The sequence below is a fragment of the Melopsittacus undulatus genome, chromosome 3 (genome assembly GCF_012275295.1).
Source record: "Melopsittacus undulatus isolate bMelUnd1 chromosome 3, bMelUnd1.mat.Z, whole genome shotgun sequence".
Classification (NCBI taxonomy): Eukaryota; Metazoa; Chordata; class Aves; order Psittaciformes; family Psittaculidae; genus Melopsittacus; species Melopsittacus undulatus.
Window position 1 is genome coordinate 99,951,032 of NC_047529.1, and position 16,587 is coordinate 99,967,618.

Below are 16,587 nucleotides of genomic sequence, written 5' to 3' on the forward strand. Positions count from 1 at the left end.
TTTTTTTTTTTTCTTTGTGTGGAATAGGTGGAACCATTGTAAAGGAAGATGTATGGGTTACTGGATATGGGTTTTTTCCTATGCATATCTGAGTTGCCCACTGTGGTCAGTAGAGGCAAGTATTTCGAGAGAGTGATTGAGGCACTTTATATTGCAGTATCTGAATCTTTTTCCAGAGTTGTCTGCCTCTGCCCACTTACACTTGTGCACATATAGATGCTTGCAGTTAGACATTGTTGGCACAACTCTTTTAGGAAACTCTGCTACTGATTATTCCCACAAATTTATACAGCTTGAAAGAATTTAGCGGGGGTGAAATTACATCGGTCTTGCTTCTGCAACTCTCTTTTTCTCCTATGTAATTTATATCTCTTTCAAGTTTGATGATTTACTGAACTGTTTCATGTGAGATAGCAAGTTGATGTCACTTCTCACATGTTTTATTTTTTTTTCCTCTCCCTCCTGAAAAATGTAGAAGTAGTTTCCAGTTTAGAAGAAAATTCTGTAATGGCCCCTCTCATATGCAAGATGAGCATTTCTGTTGTTGTTGTGTTACGGGTTGGTAAGAGAGGATAAAGTACACGGGTTTTGTTGATTGAGATGGAAACAATGGATTAGTTACAAATTTGCTTCTGTTAAATAGATAATCAAATTTGCCATAGCAATGATTAGTCTAAATAAATAACAAGAGACTCTTCAAAGTGTCTTAACAGAAAGAAAGAAGCCTGTTCCCTATTGATAATGATTAAATAGAATAGAAATCGATGTGCAGGGAAAAAGGTATTTTGGCAGATGCAATATAATAGAACACCTCCCTCTGCTGGTAAACATTACAGAGTTTAGTTTGCTGCATCACACACTGAAGTGGAAGCTTCATAGTGAGGGATGCCTCTCCAACTGCTCCTGGAGAACTAGTAGAACTGTTTTCAAAGAGAATTAAATTGCATACAGGGTTTCCTGCCACTGTAGCTGTTTGATTATGATGGGGGAGGTTCGGCTGCTTGACCCAGTTTATTCTGAGTTTGTCAGTTAATTAAATTTTTCTGCTAGCCTCCCATCTTGCTGCTGGGATAAGCTGCATTTTATTATTTTTGCTGGGCTGTAAGGATAGGCTCTATGGATTTTTGTGCCTTAAGCAGGGAAACAGAACCATGTGCATGAAACAGCTGATAGCTTCTAGCAGTCATTTGTCTCTTTCTGAAAGTGTATTCATCCTTTATTCATATTTACCTTTTTTTGATATGAATTTTACATGCCAGTCCTCAGTTAAGTTTCCAAATGTCTGTAATTACTTGTACTTGAAACATAGCCGCTCTAACTGGAGGAGAGAGGTTATTGTTAACTGTTTATCTTGTAGTGTATTAATGCAAAGAAACAGATAATTTCTAAGATTTTATTTCAGAGCTTTTCAGGGATGGGTTCCATCTGTCAATCTATAGAACATGAGCCCCTGAAGAGGCTATATAATTGTTGTTTCTAGCTCTGTCTAGGCATAACAAAGAATGCTTGAAAAAGTATTTCAAATGCTACTTGAAAGCATATTTTAGTTTCTTGCTTTTCATGGCCATTGTATTTTGGAAAGTGTAACAAACTAGCTGAATGTGTGAGAATAACAGTTTTCATCCTTCTTTTCCTTTCTGTTTAGTAAGCATTTTAGGATTATTTTTCCTGTTGTTCTTTCACAGCATAACGAGAACATCCTCTTCTCCCCACAGGTTGAAAACTCAAAATAGTTTTTGTTTCTTTCATATGTCATTAATAGAGGAACCTGTGAAACCTTGAAAGTCTTCTCTAAGGCTGTAGATGAAAAACAAAAAAGCTAGGGCCTTTCCGTGAGTAGGAGTTCTAATTCCATGGCCATGACACTGCTAAACTCCCACAGAGAAAACTTGGAGCATAGAAGACTAGCCACAGAATCTGGTTTCATGTGCAGGATCCCAACATTTCCAGCATTTAATTAATGTATTGTTCAAGGTTGGCATATTGCTGCTTTGATTTGGGGATTTACGCTTTGCTAGTGAAAACTCCTTTTTAAGGGATTCCAGAGCTATTATGCCCAATAACTTGCAATCCAGAGCTCTGGAAACAGCACTGACAAAAGACTTAATTTTCTCATCTCCAATAACTTACAGTGGTAGCCAGGAAGTCTAATCATTTCAAATCACAAATCATGAATGTAACAAGCAAAAGAATCACCTTACTCTCATGGGGTTTTTTTTGTTTATTGCACTTTATTTCCATGTTGAGACATAGACAATGAGTATGTGTTGTAGCCAGTTTCAGCAGAGATCCCACAACACTGACAGGCAGAAGGATCATTTCATCATCACAAGAGATGCTTTAAGTTCATATGTATTTGTGGTATAAGTATGTTGAGAAGCACCTTTATCTGTCTTTTCAGGGGATGTGGGGGGGGTGCAGGAATGTATCATTCTCAGGAGAGCAGGTTTTCCTTTATTTATTCATTTTTTCCCCTAAACTTCATTTAATGTAAAGAAACCAGAGAAGCATCTAGATACTGAAATTGTATTTGTAAGGAAAAAACATAAAGAAGAAAATCAATAAGCTTTAGATATGCGCTCACTAGATGACTTATTTTTGCAGCCATTTTATCCTGATTTTAAATTTTGAGATGTGCTCTATTTTCTTTGAGATGAATTGGCTAATAATGAAGATGTGTGTTTTCATTGACTTGAATTCAACATTTCTACTCCCTTCTTGTAGAAAACAATTTTAATAAATAGAAGTAAAGTAAGTTGGTTTTATTAACTCAAAACTTCAGCATGTTTGTTGCTCAGAGAGAGGACTAAGCAATGTTTGTTTTATGTAGGCAGTTCTTTGATATCTGTGTATATTCATAGTTTTGTTACTAAAAGACTGGAAAAGAAATACATATATTGCAGGCTTGTTGAAAATAAGCAAGGGATGCTTAAGTTGGGGTTGGCCATGTTGTTCCATAGTTGGAATTTAATGTCACAGTGGTTTGCAGCACCTGCACCTAGTGAGAGTGTTTGACCTTTTGGATTTATAAATCTGCATCAACTTTCCTTTCCTTGGTCCTTGAATGTCTGCAGTTTTTTGTTGTCAGGCTGAACACTGCTCTTGCATTTCAGTACAATTACAGAATAGGATGGAGGAGGTAGCAAGTGGGAAGCTACAGCTACTCCCCTAAGCTCCTGGATTCCTTTGGGAAGTCAGTAAAATATGAAGCCTCAAGCTAAGGCACAAAGGTGTCAGATGTGTTTCCAGTGAGCTTTTTCGCTTGTGTGATTAAAATATGACGTGGCTCTTGTCATGTTACTATAGATTATTGCAGTCACAAATTGCTTATATAAACTCCAAGCATTGCAGCGTTTTTTGCCCCCACAACAGGACTTGAAGTTTCCTCTCCACACTTCACCTGCTGCATATGAAAGACAGATATTTATTACAACACGAACAAATTCCAGTAGGGTTGAGAAGAGTGGGAAGAAGCTCACCCCACATACTTAACCTCACCATTCATTGTGTTGGTGGTAAAACTGAAATAGTGATAAAATGCTAAATACTGCTCACAGACACATGTTTCAAAGGGTAGGTTGTCCGTGGGAAAGTGATGCCAGGAAATGAGAGTGTCTCCTCTCCTTTCTCTTCCAGAATGGCTTCTAGCTCTGCGTATGGGCTGAGACTGGGGAAAAGAATCTGATAAATGAGTAATTCCAAGGGATGTTTTGAGAGTATTCGTAATGGCAGTTATTAACGTGGCTTAACTGGAGATGAGGGAAAGGGCACTGCTGAGGGGTTTGTGGGTTAGTACTAGGAAGGCTTAATTTACCATCAAGGCCTTTGATCCCTTGTGAACATCCTGACAATTTATAGTATAGCCAAATATTTGGGAGTGCTGCAACTGTAAATGTGACTGTTATTGACAGAAAATGAGGCAAATGTTCACTTTAATTGGAACCGCATAAATTAGATTGAAGGAATTAATTAAAAAATAACAGACATGTGTTTTGAAATTGAAGGGTTTTCTCTAGGTATTGGAAAGGGCATGATAAGGTGACTTGAAAGATAGCTCCAGTGCAAGAAAGGCTAATTGAAACATTTCTTTTATTAAAGCAATATTAGTTCCTTTGTGCCTCGTGAATGAAGTGTCCAGAATAAATATGAATGGTAATTAAATTCTATTTCTGTCAGTTACAGTCCCATTTTCAAGATCTCTCATTTATTGCAAAAGCACCTCAAAGTTCACTTCATGAGTTTACTTCATGTGACTCGCTGCTGTTGCAAAGTGCTTGGTTTGATAGATCAGGTTCTTATTAAAATTAATGTTTTTTCCCATTTAAGAGCATAGATTTTGATGTATCACCAATGTGAATTTAACTTGAAGTGGGACGTGTACTAATCTGGTTTCATAAAGGGATACTAGTACTAAAAGAACTCTGGAGACAAAAGGTAAAGAAATTTAGGGGAGTGATAGAGCTGTGGGGTTTTTGTAGGTTGTGTGCTGCTCTTAGTTAATTTTAAACTTACGTTTTTGAGTATTTGCTAGAATTTCATATTGTCTGGTTTTAAATGCTCATACTACAAGTTTTCCAAGTCATCTTTAGAAAATAAATTCTGTAAATTCTCCAGGTACTTTTTTTAAAACTCTCCTATGTATAATTCTGTCTCCACTGTTGTGTTACCTTCAGGTCATGTTAAATGATTGTTCCCTCTAAGTGCCAAATGGATCCTTCAAATGATTGCAGACAGTTGATTTACAGACTAATTCCATGACTCTACATCAGTTTACTTTTCCTGGTTTACTTTTCCTGGGTACTAGGGTTTCTTTTCTTGTTTCTCGCTGGAGTTGGTCATGTTATTGTTGCCGCCATCTTTTGCAGTGATAGCATGTAAGAGCCCATGGCAAGCTGCCTGCTCAGTTGGTGTTTCACTAGTAATCTATTTTGGTAGATGTTATTCCTAACAAATTTTCACTCTATGTATCATTGAAAACTAAAATCTTTCTAGAAGTCATGATTAAGGACTGTTCGCTTTGTTTTCCACAGTTTGTTCAAAGTTCATCCTTTCCCCTTGGGTTAGATTATTACCAGTATTGTTTAGTAACAATTCCAGGATCCATACAATCTCAATTACTTGGATAATAAATTGTCTTAATTTCCTAGTTCCACTGTCAGACCCAGGTGCTGTATAGCTAGCCTCTCATTGGTTTTAGGTTTTGCAATGTAATAGTACCTTTATATAGTGCTTTCTCACAGTACATGGTCTGTAATGAATTCAAGTAAGAATGCTAACTGCAGACTTCAGGGATTCTGTAACAGGAAATTTAAGCTGAATTGTTAAAATAATAGTTTACTCTTCATAGTTTCAGTACTCTAGATCCTGTGATGACAGGCAACAGTATTCTTCTTCATGTTGGTGAATTTTATGGAATAGTGAAAATTTAGTTGGTGTAATGTAAGGATTCTTTGTAAAGTAACAGTAAGAAATATGACACAAGGGTTTTTAAAATGTTGTTTACAGGGATTTTCTGTGACCTTGCTCCTGGTCAGTACTGAAGTAGCTGCGGCAAGCTATTACCAGACAAATCAAGGAGTGTTTGTTCTGTGGGGAAGCTGCTCTTGGAGGATACTTTTGTGAAATCCTGAATTTCATCATCTACAACTATGTTGGAGGTTGTGGGATCACATGCTGTAAAAATGGCGCTTTTTTTTTTCATGGCAATCATGTATAGTATTATAACCTTGTTAATATAGTTACTGTAGATTCTTCTCACTTTTATACAAAACTGCAATTCTCTTCCTTAAAGGTTTCTGCATATATATTTATTAATGACCTGGATCTCAAGTTGAATGCCATCTATAATAATATTATGCTTATTGTCTTGCTAGTCTTTGTATATTAGTTATTCATGATTTTTCATGCTAAATAATAGTCAAAATCTGGTAGTTAAATCTGGAGCTATCTGTGTCACTTTGGGGGTGAATCATGTTATAGAGCCAGGAGAAAGAAGGCCTAGGGCGGAATTGCACCTTTAAGCAAGAGGTGCCTCATTTTTGAGAGAAAAACACAATGTCATCGGACTTCCTGGAGAACAAAAAAAAAAAAAAACAAACAAACCCAACAAACAGAAAACGACCCCTTCACCCCCCCAGAAAAACCCAGAAGACTTGATAATGTTAAAACATTCCAGTAATTTTACAAATATGACAATCTTATTGCATAACTTGGTCCTAACTCCTGAATGATAAATAAATGTAACTGCAGCTATGTTCTCACTGTCTGTTTACCTCCCTTGCAGATCCATCTTTTTATTTTTTAAATTCCATTTATCCTTTTTCTAGTATTTTTTATGATTATTTGAAAGTTCAGTATGTCACATACATATGCAGTATTATTTGAAACTTATTATATGTGTTGCCGTGTAAAATATTTAGCAATCATGAAGAATAAGCCTAAAAATCTATTGAGTTGTTCTTCAGGGGAGAAAAAAAAATTAAAAAGTTGTACTTATGAATAAAAACCATGAGGGTTTTCCTGTACCACATGGTCTAACAATTCTAAATAAATTTCAGTTATATAGAAAAATCATCTTTCTAATATTTTTGATGGTTTGATAATCCTTCCTGTACTTTGTGCTTAAACGTGGAAGTGATGAGCCCTGATACCTCACACAGTAATATACTGCAACAGTTATTTCGTTTTCTTCAGTCTGATGTTCAATTCATTCACTTGTTGTTGCCTTTATTATTTTGGATGTGTTAAGAAATATCTTTTTATATATGTGTATATGTTATATAGTGTTTATTTATAAATATTATTTTGTACAGTACTTACCTCTGATTCAATTTTATGACTTTGGTTTTTGTATTGTGATACAAATGCCTGTACAAATCCTATGGTGCATTCCCCTCAGGGCAGGAGATCTGTGTTTATTCTTTAAGTGGACTAGCGCATCTTTCTGTGTATTTGAAAAGGGAGGGGGAAAAATCTTCTGTTCTTAAGTGGTATTTTGTTACCAGTCTGTTGCTGGAGCTTTAGATTGCATTCAGATTTCTACTTAAAGGAAAGGTTTTATCTATTTCATACTAATTCATTGTGCAAAAATGTAGTTGTATATGAGTGGCACGTGAAATGCTTTCAGTAAGCTATGAACCAGTAAAGTCCACTGAAGAGTTCTCAATAAATAAGTAAATAAAATGTTTGCGACTTGCAGAACTATTCCATGCTCATATAGGAACAGTTTTTCCAGGCACATGATGACAAAAATGTAATGATGCAGTAACTTAATGTAAACATTTCCCTGTAGCAGTTTGAATGTCATTATTTGTGTTACTTTCCATTGAGTACTTTCAGAAAGCAATTTCTCTTAAGCATCGATATTTTCTGATCAGACTAGAGTAAGGTGAAAGTTTATTGTGTGCTCTGGGATACTAATGGACTAGTAGATGTTTGATGTAACGCTAATACATTTATGCTCTGTAGAAGAACGAGATGCTGTGGTAATAGAAACTGTGCATGTTGCACATTCAGTGCGTGTGAGAAGCAAACTTTTTTGCTAGCTCACCTTGCCGAGTTATGGGAGCTATAGGACTGAAGAATAAAGAAGTGGTGTAATATTGCCTATCAACCCAAATAATTACTTTAAAGACTCTAGTTTTCTCCTTTTAGCATGCTGTTAACTCTGATGCTTCTTGGAACATCCATAATTTATTTGAATAAACCCATTTCTTAATAATGAAAACATATGTTGTATACCAGAGAATAGGAAGTATGTATAACCTTGACCCTTAAAATAAGCCAAAAGGAGAGCTTGTGTTAAGACCCTTTGGGAGTTTCATAAATTTTGTAATTTCTTATGGTGTAGCATGAACGCAAATGAGAAAAAGCTCTGGCTCACTATGGAGTCATTTCATTGTAATATTCTGACATGCCTGTCATTGTCAGAGTAAAATGCTTTATGACATGGTGATATTGCTCATATTCACTTTTACCTCAAGTTTCAAGTGACTGTAGTCACAGAACTTACCAGAAACTGGAGGGTTGTTCCTTGCCTTTAGTTACATACCCCTTACAGTTAAGAAAAACTGAGAACTCGGTAGCTCCTTAGGTTTTTTGGGGGTTTTTTGTTTTTGTTGTGGTTGGTTGGTTGGTTTGTTTTTTTGTGTCACAGAATTTGAAGTATTTTAAGTGGTGTAGGAGGTTGGATGTTTTAAATATTTCTTAGTTTGATCTTGAGGTAATGAGCAAAATCCATCATATTGGGGAGATGGGCTCTTCCTGGTTGCTTCCTATAACCTGGTAACAATAACCAGAGAAATATGCAAGTTCTAGTCCTGTGCAGAAGACATGATTTCATGTAGCACCTCTGGTTTTATGGGTTAGAATCAGAAGCTGTAAACACAGTGGCTTTCATTATAATGTTATTTTATGAATAAAAATGAGCAGAAGATTGCCTTGCAAAAGAACTTGTCTTTGGAAGCCTGGAAATAAATCTGGCCTCTTGCCTGCCTTTTAGTGTAAACTCTTTTAATTCATTGTATACCTAGAATATGAAATGTTTGTATCATGTCTATACATGCACATGGTCATTGTTTAGTTTACAAAGAAATCCGAAGCAACAAAAGAAAAACAACACTCTTCGTATTAACATGTAGGGCATGAGAGCCATGCTTGAGATTTTCTGCTCCTGCTCAGCTGGTTGAGATGCTGAGCGCAGCTCTAAAACTCAACAAAACAAAAGGATTTTGCATCTAAAAGACTGGCAGCTTCTCTACTATGCAATAATACTTTATTGTATGTATTTCCTGCATTTTATTGGCAGATCTTTCCTTCTTTAACACCCACATGCAGGAAATGGCTAATTTACACATCTAGTTTTGGTGCTGGTTTTGCCTTGTAACTAACACCAGAATATCAAAAACAAAAGCAACTACCACAACCACAAAAAACCACCAAAACTGAAGGCAGTGGGGAAAAGGGAGAGGATGTTGAGAAGAAAAAGAAAACATACTTCCTAACAAATGGAGAAAGTTTGTTTCTAGTAAACCTGGGTACAACTTGGAAGTTCCTGTAAAAAGTTACAATGCTGAGTTGCGTTCACTAGAAAAGAGGAACATGGATTTGGTGGACTTGCAGTTAGTTATTGTGCATTTTGGCACAAATTTTATCAGCATTGTGAAAGTCTCAACAAAAATAATAATAGTTAGAAGAAGTGTTTTGCATGCATTTCTCAATAAATAGGAACTTCTGGAAATGGTGATTAATATCCTGCCAACTCTTGTTCTGTTTTTCGCTCATTGAAACTATTAGGAGAGGTGATTGTTCTGTCTCCAGAATTACATTTTGATTTTAACCAGAATAAAGCCACCCCGTCACAACTGGCCAAGGTCCTGTCTGTATTGTGTGTGTGTGGTTTTGTTTTGCTTTATTTAAAGAGTTAAAGCATAACTGGATTTCTTAAGCCACAGCTCTCCTGTAATTGTTGCCAGCTTTTATTGTGCTGGGGGGGGGGGATCAAATGGATCAGCAAGTTATTTGTGTTAACGAGAGTCCTGGTTAGCAAAAGCTAAATACCATCCACCAATATGCAGAGGAAATACAATACAGCTGATCCGGTATGTCACTGGATCTGTTTTTGTCCTAGGTGAATACTGGACCATGAATTATGAAGCAATGTTTGAGAAATCTGTTGATAATTTAGGTCAAGTTTGTTATATAAACTATGTTACTGAGTAGGTCCTGTATTGCTGTTAACACATTACTGAGGCAACTGTTAATAATTTGCTGTAGTGTAAGTAAGTAATATAACTTCAGTTATGGTTAATATGTCTCTGGTGCTTGAGGTCAGCAGTCTATAAACACTTTCCTCAAATACTTAAGTCTGCAATGGTTAAAAAGTGAGATCTGGGAGATACTCTCAGGTTCTACACAACTGAGCAGACTATGACTTTTGCGACAGTTAATAGATTTGTAGTCTAAGTAAAAGCAAGTTCTGACCACGAGGTCCTGGATTCGTGAAAGCAGATAGGATTTACCTGCCTTGGGTGGGTGTTCCTGCAGTGTGGTGGCTCTAAAGTGTTTCACTAGTAATCATGTTGGGAAATGCTGTCGCTGAATGACCATTTTTGACATGCTGCTTTTGAAGTTGGAGAATTTCCCAATTTATTTAGGTTGCAGAAGTGAATAGTTTTTCACAACAAAACCAAAACCCAGCTCACTTTGGTCAACGTGCTCTTAGACTTGCAGCTTTGGGAGACACAGTGTAGTACTGGTACTTACCATAGTGTTGTGAAAGGACTCTCAGGACTTTAATCATATAGGCCACTTTGTAAAAATGTTTTACATTTCCCTGTAAATGCCCTTTGGCATGTACAGAGACTGGAGTGAGCAAGTGCAGCTTGAGTAAAGTATTTGCAGCTATCCCAGCTGGCTGAGAATTTTTAACTTCGCTGGTTTTTAATGGATTTCATAGTATCTGTTGCTGTTCTGTAGCTCTCCACTTTCTTTCTAATGCATTTTATAGATTGCTCACAGTGTATAATATTGAGCATAACCATTATATTTGCTCTGCTCCTTGAAGATGGAGCTGCTCCAACTTCCGATATGTGCACACAACACAGCTGTCCTTCTGTGCACTGCCTTGAATACAGTCTTATATAAAACCACTTAAAATCTTTTTTAGCCACCTTTTATTAGCAAGCAACCTGCACAATTGTAATTTGTATTCTGTACTGGTTGTTTATAGACTGCTAGAGACTGGTGGTTCCCAAAATGCCTCCAATTGTGAGCTCCCCTTATGTCAGGACTGTGGCCTTGGTACAGGCATGAAGAGTTGGGTGGTGGCTCCAGTTATAATTGCTGTAGCAGTCTGACTGTGGCTGGTGCAGAATCCCAAGTGCTTGAAGCTCTCTTGGTTGCATAAACTTAGTAATAATATCCAGGAGCCCAGCTTGGTTGAAACTTTGTTGATAACTACTGAGTCCTGAGTAGGACATCTTCCTGTGTCCAGTAACTCACCTGTGATAAAAAGCATCCTACCAGCTCTTCAGCACTGTGTTGTGGAGCTGGATTATTTCATGTTGCTGCCACTTTCCTTCTCCTCCTGGCTTTGAGCTTGTTCCTCTCCAAGCTTCTTGCTTCTGGCTGACTCTTCACAGCAAAAGTTACAGCTTAATTTCTCTGGCAAATAGCTTAAATCCTTAATCAACTTTTAGGGACTGTTTCGCTGCAGTGCTTCCAATCTCAGTGAGTCATGTTGGTGACCCATGTTTCTAACATGTCATTATCTGTAAATATTTATGGACTCCTCTGTTTTCCTCCCTGTCATGACATAATAATGAGCAACCGAATACTCATTTATGTATGCATTTGTGTAATGGTTAAATTCTGACTTTGTATGCCACTTTTAGGGGGAAAAATGTTTAGGAACATGAAGAGGTGATGATGTCTTTCATCTTCATCTGTCTTCTTAAATGGAAGAGGTGCCTTTGCATTGTAAGAGTAACTGGACGTTAAGCAGACCAAAATCCACTTGGCTGGGATGGTTGTTCGCAGGGAGCATCCAGCGGCAGAGCTGTGCCAGACTGCAATCAGTAGTGTAGCTGATAGGGACTGAGACTAATGCTGTAGCAATCAGGTATCAGGACTGTGTGTTTGGAAAAAAAGCCCTCAAGGGAGTATTTGCATTTAAAAATAAAAGAGTATATCTCCTCAAACCTGAGTCTGATTGGAGGCAAGATAAACCTGAGGACGGCAGCTGTCAGGGCTGTGGAATTTGGACTACTGGTGCAGTTTAGAGACTTAGAGTGAGTTGGCACTTGCTGGAAAAAAAGAAAAGAAACCTTTGAAATCAGATCATTTGTAAATAGTTTTAATGTATTGTAGTGATTTACTTCCTGTGTTTAATTCTGTGGTCATAGATCAGTAAGCAGCTTTGAATGCCAGTGTTGGAGTAAGTAATGAAAAGAAGGGAGAACACCACCACCAAACCCCCACCGAACAAATGATACAAAGGCAACCCCCCAGCAGCTCCCCCATGCCAACCCAGAACCATAGCTGTCTGCAGCAGCTGTGCCAAAACTGTTATTGGTGTTGTTTTATATAACTGCAGGGAGAAGGATTGTGTTAAGAAAAGCGTAACATTTCCTTATACTTGTATTTCATACCTTAGTTCTTTCTTCATTGGATGTTTGCGCCTTTATGCATATGTTTTATGTGAACTGTTTTTAAAATGATGCCATGTGCTGTATACTGATGTATGCAGTGGCAAGCTTTGGATGTTCTTGAATGGCTGGGGAAACAAGACCTTTGTGTAGTTTTAAAAACATTTACTTGTTCCTCAAGTTCAAATAAGTTTTTAAAGATATTTTAAATTTAAAGACTGCTTAAACTTGAAGACTGCTCTTTGTGTTGTACGAGATATACAAATGATCACAATGATGATACCTCTGGCAGTGTTTTGTGATTCGTTTTGTTATGCTGGGCTGTTTTTTGCAATAAAGTTGGATGGTGAGATTGAGCAAGTGGGATGATGTATGAAATCTTGGTTTTGACAGATTTCCAGAAGAAACAGCCGGACGATGACTCTACTCCCAGCACAAGCAACAACCAGTCAGATTTGTTCTCTGGAGAAACAAACAGTGACAACAGCAATACCTCTCTAACCATGCAGGCCGCTAACTCCAACCAGCAACATTTGACAGAACTGAATGTAACTTCACCGAGCAAAGAGGAATGTAAGTTCATGACTCATGAGTGACAGCAAAGGAAACATGAACATTTTGCCTTGTTCTCAGGCTTATGTTTCATTGACTCCCTTTGGAAGTCAATGACCTGTCTTCTGGGGCAAGGGGAAAGGTTGGATGTTACTCACAAATTGGACATTCATGGCTTTAAAGAAAGAACAAATTAAAAGGGGTTATGGGATTTTCTAACTGACTTTATAGCTATTTGAACTGCAGTATACAATTTCATTATGATTTGAGGCAATCTCATTCTGAGAAACTCATTCACACATTGCTGGTAAATAAATACATATAGTCTAGGATAAACACCAGTATCTTATGAAATTTGACTTTAAAACCATATGTTTTTAAACTATTCCAGTTGCACAAAGCACTGGCTGTAATGTGTATTTGTCCACACTGCTGTTAGGTTGTTTGCATAAAACTTGAGTTTCATGTGGCAATCTGTCTCTTCTTTCATGACCCATCTTCCTTCTTTATTGAACTGTCAGGCAAAAATTCTCCTCGAAGGTAAGATGAGATACCAAAGATGAGCAAAACACAGTGAGATAAAGTTGTAATTTAGATTATTCTAGACCTCTGTGTAAATTCATTCAGGATCTGAGTTTTAAAATGTGCATTCTATAGCTTAAGCTTAAATGTGTAATTTATAGTTTCATTTTCCTCCAACTGTGGCTTTATTTTAGAAGGTGCTCTATGGAGACAGTCCCTCTTGAGCAGAGTTTACTTTACAGCATGGCTGGTAAACATACATCACAAGAAAAACAGGCTTTTATTTTATTAGGAAATTTGAGAGAGCTACTCCAGTTCCTCAACATTAAGGCAACTGCTGGAAGTAACAATGCTAACAGAGCGCTAGGACTAAAAAATCTTTGATATACTATACTTGTGTTAACTATCTGCATGGATGGTTTTGCCAAGTTGCTAAAGTATTTATTCTCTTTTCAGGTATGTAGATTTGCATATGTTTTTTTACTCCTGAAGACTGACTGTGGACAAATCACAGATTGTCATTTTGGTGATTGTGGTAGTTTATTAGACTAAGGAAAATAGTATTTTTGTTACTGTTTTCTATCTGCATGTGAGAATATTGGCAGAAATATAGCAAGGTTCAAATGTGACTGTTCCAATACCAGCTCGTGTAATAAGCGTAAACTTGCCATGTAACTCTTGTCTCTCCTTTGCATACGCAGTTGTTGCTGACCACCCATTATCTCTTCCGTCTGTCTAGTGCTTCTTGGGGGGAAACCTGTAATTTGCTGTAAAAACAAGGCTTTAAAACAACCTTCCTAGAAAATTCAGCCAAACCTTATGCTTCAGCAACACATTTGGGCCTCCACAGGGCTTCAGCACCTCTGCTGGCTTATTAGCCAGGATCGATTTTTTTTGGTGTTACAGGGTGCTTCTCCAGTGCCTGTGTGTCAGGTTTTCTGAAAGTTTGTTCAGTTAGAAATTCAGTTGTGTTACAACAAAGTGGTTCTGTTGTGGCTAAGAAGAACTTAGGCATAGTGGGAAGGTGATTAGTGAGACAGGAAAGAAATTAAATAGTGTCCTTCATCCTGAATTGTTGCAAGCTTATGAATATACACTGAAGGTGATGGATAATAGGCAGCACAGCCTGCAGAGCATTTGAAAATAGTACCTGTAAAAAAAAATCTCCTTATGACTTTCTGCTGGGGTGCTTTTAAGTAAAATACAATTAAGAGATTTATTTACAGCTTGAGCTCTCTGTCTTCTCTCACATCCCCAGTACCTCTTTAATGAAGCTTAATATCATTTATCAGAAATAATTATACACAGATGGAGCTTTTCTGTTGGATAATGGCTTTAGTATGGAAGGTTCTTTCCAGTAGGGAAGAATACCCAAACTTCAAATGTTTTTTTTTATTTTGAGGGTGTCTTTTTCTATGCAATATTTATTTATTATGCAGCAAGTTCTATAAAGCATGCACTGTTCTTATTGCAGCTGTGTTCCTCAAAGATTAATAATTTGCAGTGCCATGCAATAATGTACAGCTATGTGCTGTTCTGAATGGAACTGTGGTAATTCACCAGTAATCAATGTATGGGATCATTATGGTAATCCCTATGAAGGCGTGGAAAGAATGGAGTACTCAGGAAGGATTCTCATGGTGCATTTCACTCCCCTCTCTTCTCTCTAAAGCTTTTGAGAACAGTCTCATGTCAAAGATTTTGCTATAGTACTGGAGTCCATAGGGTGCACAGATTGGACAGAATTGCAGCAAGTCATTTAAGCAATTCACAAATTCCATTCACATTACGTTAACTGAATAGAACCATAGAAATCTTATGTGGTAAGATTCATATGCTGTGTGAAAGAAAGTGAGGGGATTTTGTACTTGTTTTTAAGTAGCCATTTCCTTTTTTAACATACAATGGGTGATACAGGAGAAAAGTTCCTTGGACTGAATTTTGCAGGATATCAGTTCAACAATATGCAAGTATTTTTCTTCCTGGTTTTGTTACTGTTTTGATTTTCTGAGACAGTTGCATTTGCATTCCCAAGTATCTTAGGTACACAATCAGGTTGTAGTGACTTTCCATCTCCTGCCACCCTCAATTATGAACAGTCATCTACCCCAGTGGCTGCCTTACTGATCAGCATCTTGTCCCTTGGTAGACGAATTACCTAGCTGGAGATAATTCTCAGTCTTAGAATCAACAAAAATGTGTTAAATATTTACGCCCAGAGACAGTGATGCAAGCTTCAGGGCTTACAGACTTATTTTTTCCTCCTTCACACATGTTTTCTTCTTATGAAGTATAATTTATCATCAATTAAAGAAAACAGTATTGTTGCAGCTTGGAGGGTGGAATATTCTATGATTTTTTTTTTCTATTATTTTTTTTTCCATGCCCCATATATGCTTCTTAGTTGCCTTTTACTATCCAGAACCGTCAGGTCTCATCAGTTGCAGTAAGTTTTCTGGAATAAATCTTTGTAGAGAAGATGTATATTGATACTGCCATAGCCTTACGAAGTCTAGATTTGCATGGATTTTAATGATCTGTTTAAAAAAGGTTAAATCTGTCTAACTCTTGTTTTTCAGATGCTTTATGTGTAGATAAGTTTCTCTTCAAGTTCTTGGATAGTTTTCCTATATTCTAATTCTTCCCTTCCCTCGCTTCCTGTACATGGTCCTAATGGTAATTAATTTCAGTGTTAATCAGCATATGAGCTGGTTGTTCTGCCAAAGTTTTCCTTCTGTTATTGGGTGGGCATGGTATTTGTTGATTTTTAACAGGCAGAAAAAAGGGATTTGACAGTGGCCCTCCCTTCTCCTTCTCTCTACCTTCAGCCACCAGCAGTCTTATAAAAAAATTAACTTATTAAGGAAGTTTTTATGCATTTTTGGTAAAGAAAAGGTCACACTGCATATAGAATAATTTTGCATAGTTTCAGGCCTTCAATGCTTTCTTTAGGGCTGTCACATTATTTTTCTGTCACTATATAAATAGACCTAAAGCTAACACTGTACAGGTTTAAAACTAACTGTGGTGTTATGTGACAGGAGAAAATGTCAATGTGAACAGCTCTGACTCTGGCATCTGGCTCAGATTTGATATTTCAGTAGTTCTTAGCTTCAGTTGACAAGATTTTATTTTAATTATGTGCTTAACACTTCCTGGCCTCCTTGAATTAGCAAGAACCACAATTGAAAAAGGACAAAACGAGTATCTGGCATTTCCAGAACAGTTAAATGCATTTCCACATTGGCGTTATTATGAGAAGGTGCACAAAAATCTGAGATACTGTTTTAAATGTCAAAAAATGCACTAGAGATTTCAGCCCAGGTCACAGCCCAGGTCAGCCCATACCCAGTGGCAGTGTGTGCTG

The 16,587-nt window shown here is 37.2% G+C and overlaps 1 protein-coding gene across 1 annotated transcript in view; it reads left to right on the forward strand.

The window, feature by feature from the left end:
• Positions 1-16,587, forward strand: part of ZFAND3 (zinc finger AN1-type containing 3) — a 138,150-nt gene that overhangs the window by 80,490 nt on the left and 41,073 nt on the right. Inside the window, exon 4 of the mRNA XM_034061254.1 lies at positions 12,540-12,719. Within this exon, the coding sequence (XP_033917145.1) occupies positions 12,540-12,719 (180 nt within the window). The remainder of the gene's footprint in view (positions 1-12,539; positions 12,720-16,587) is intronic.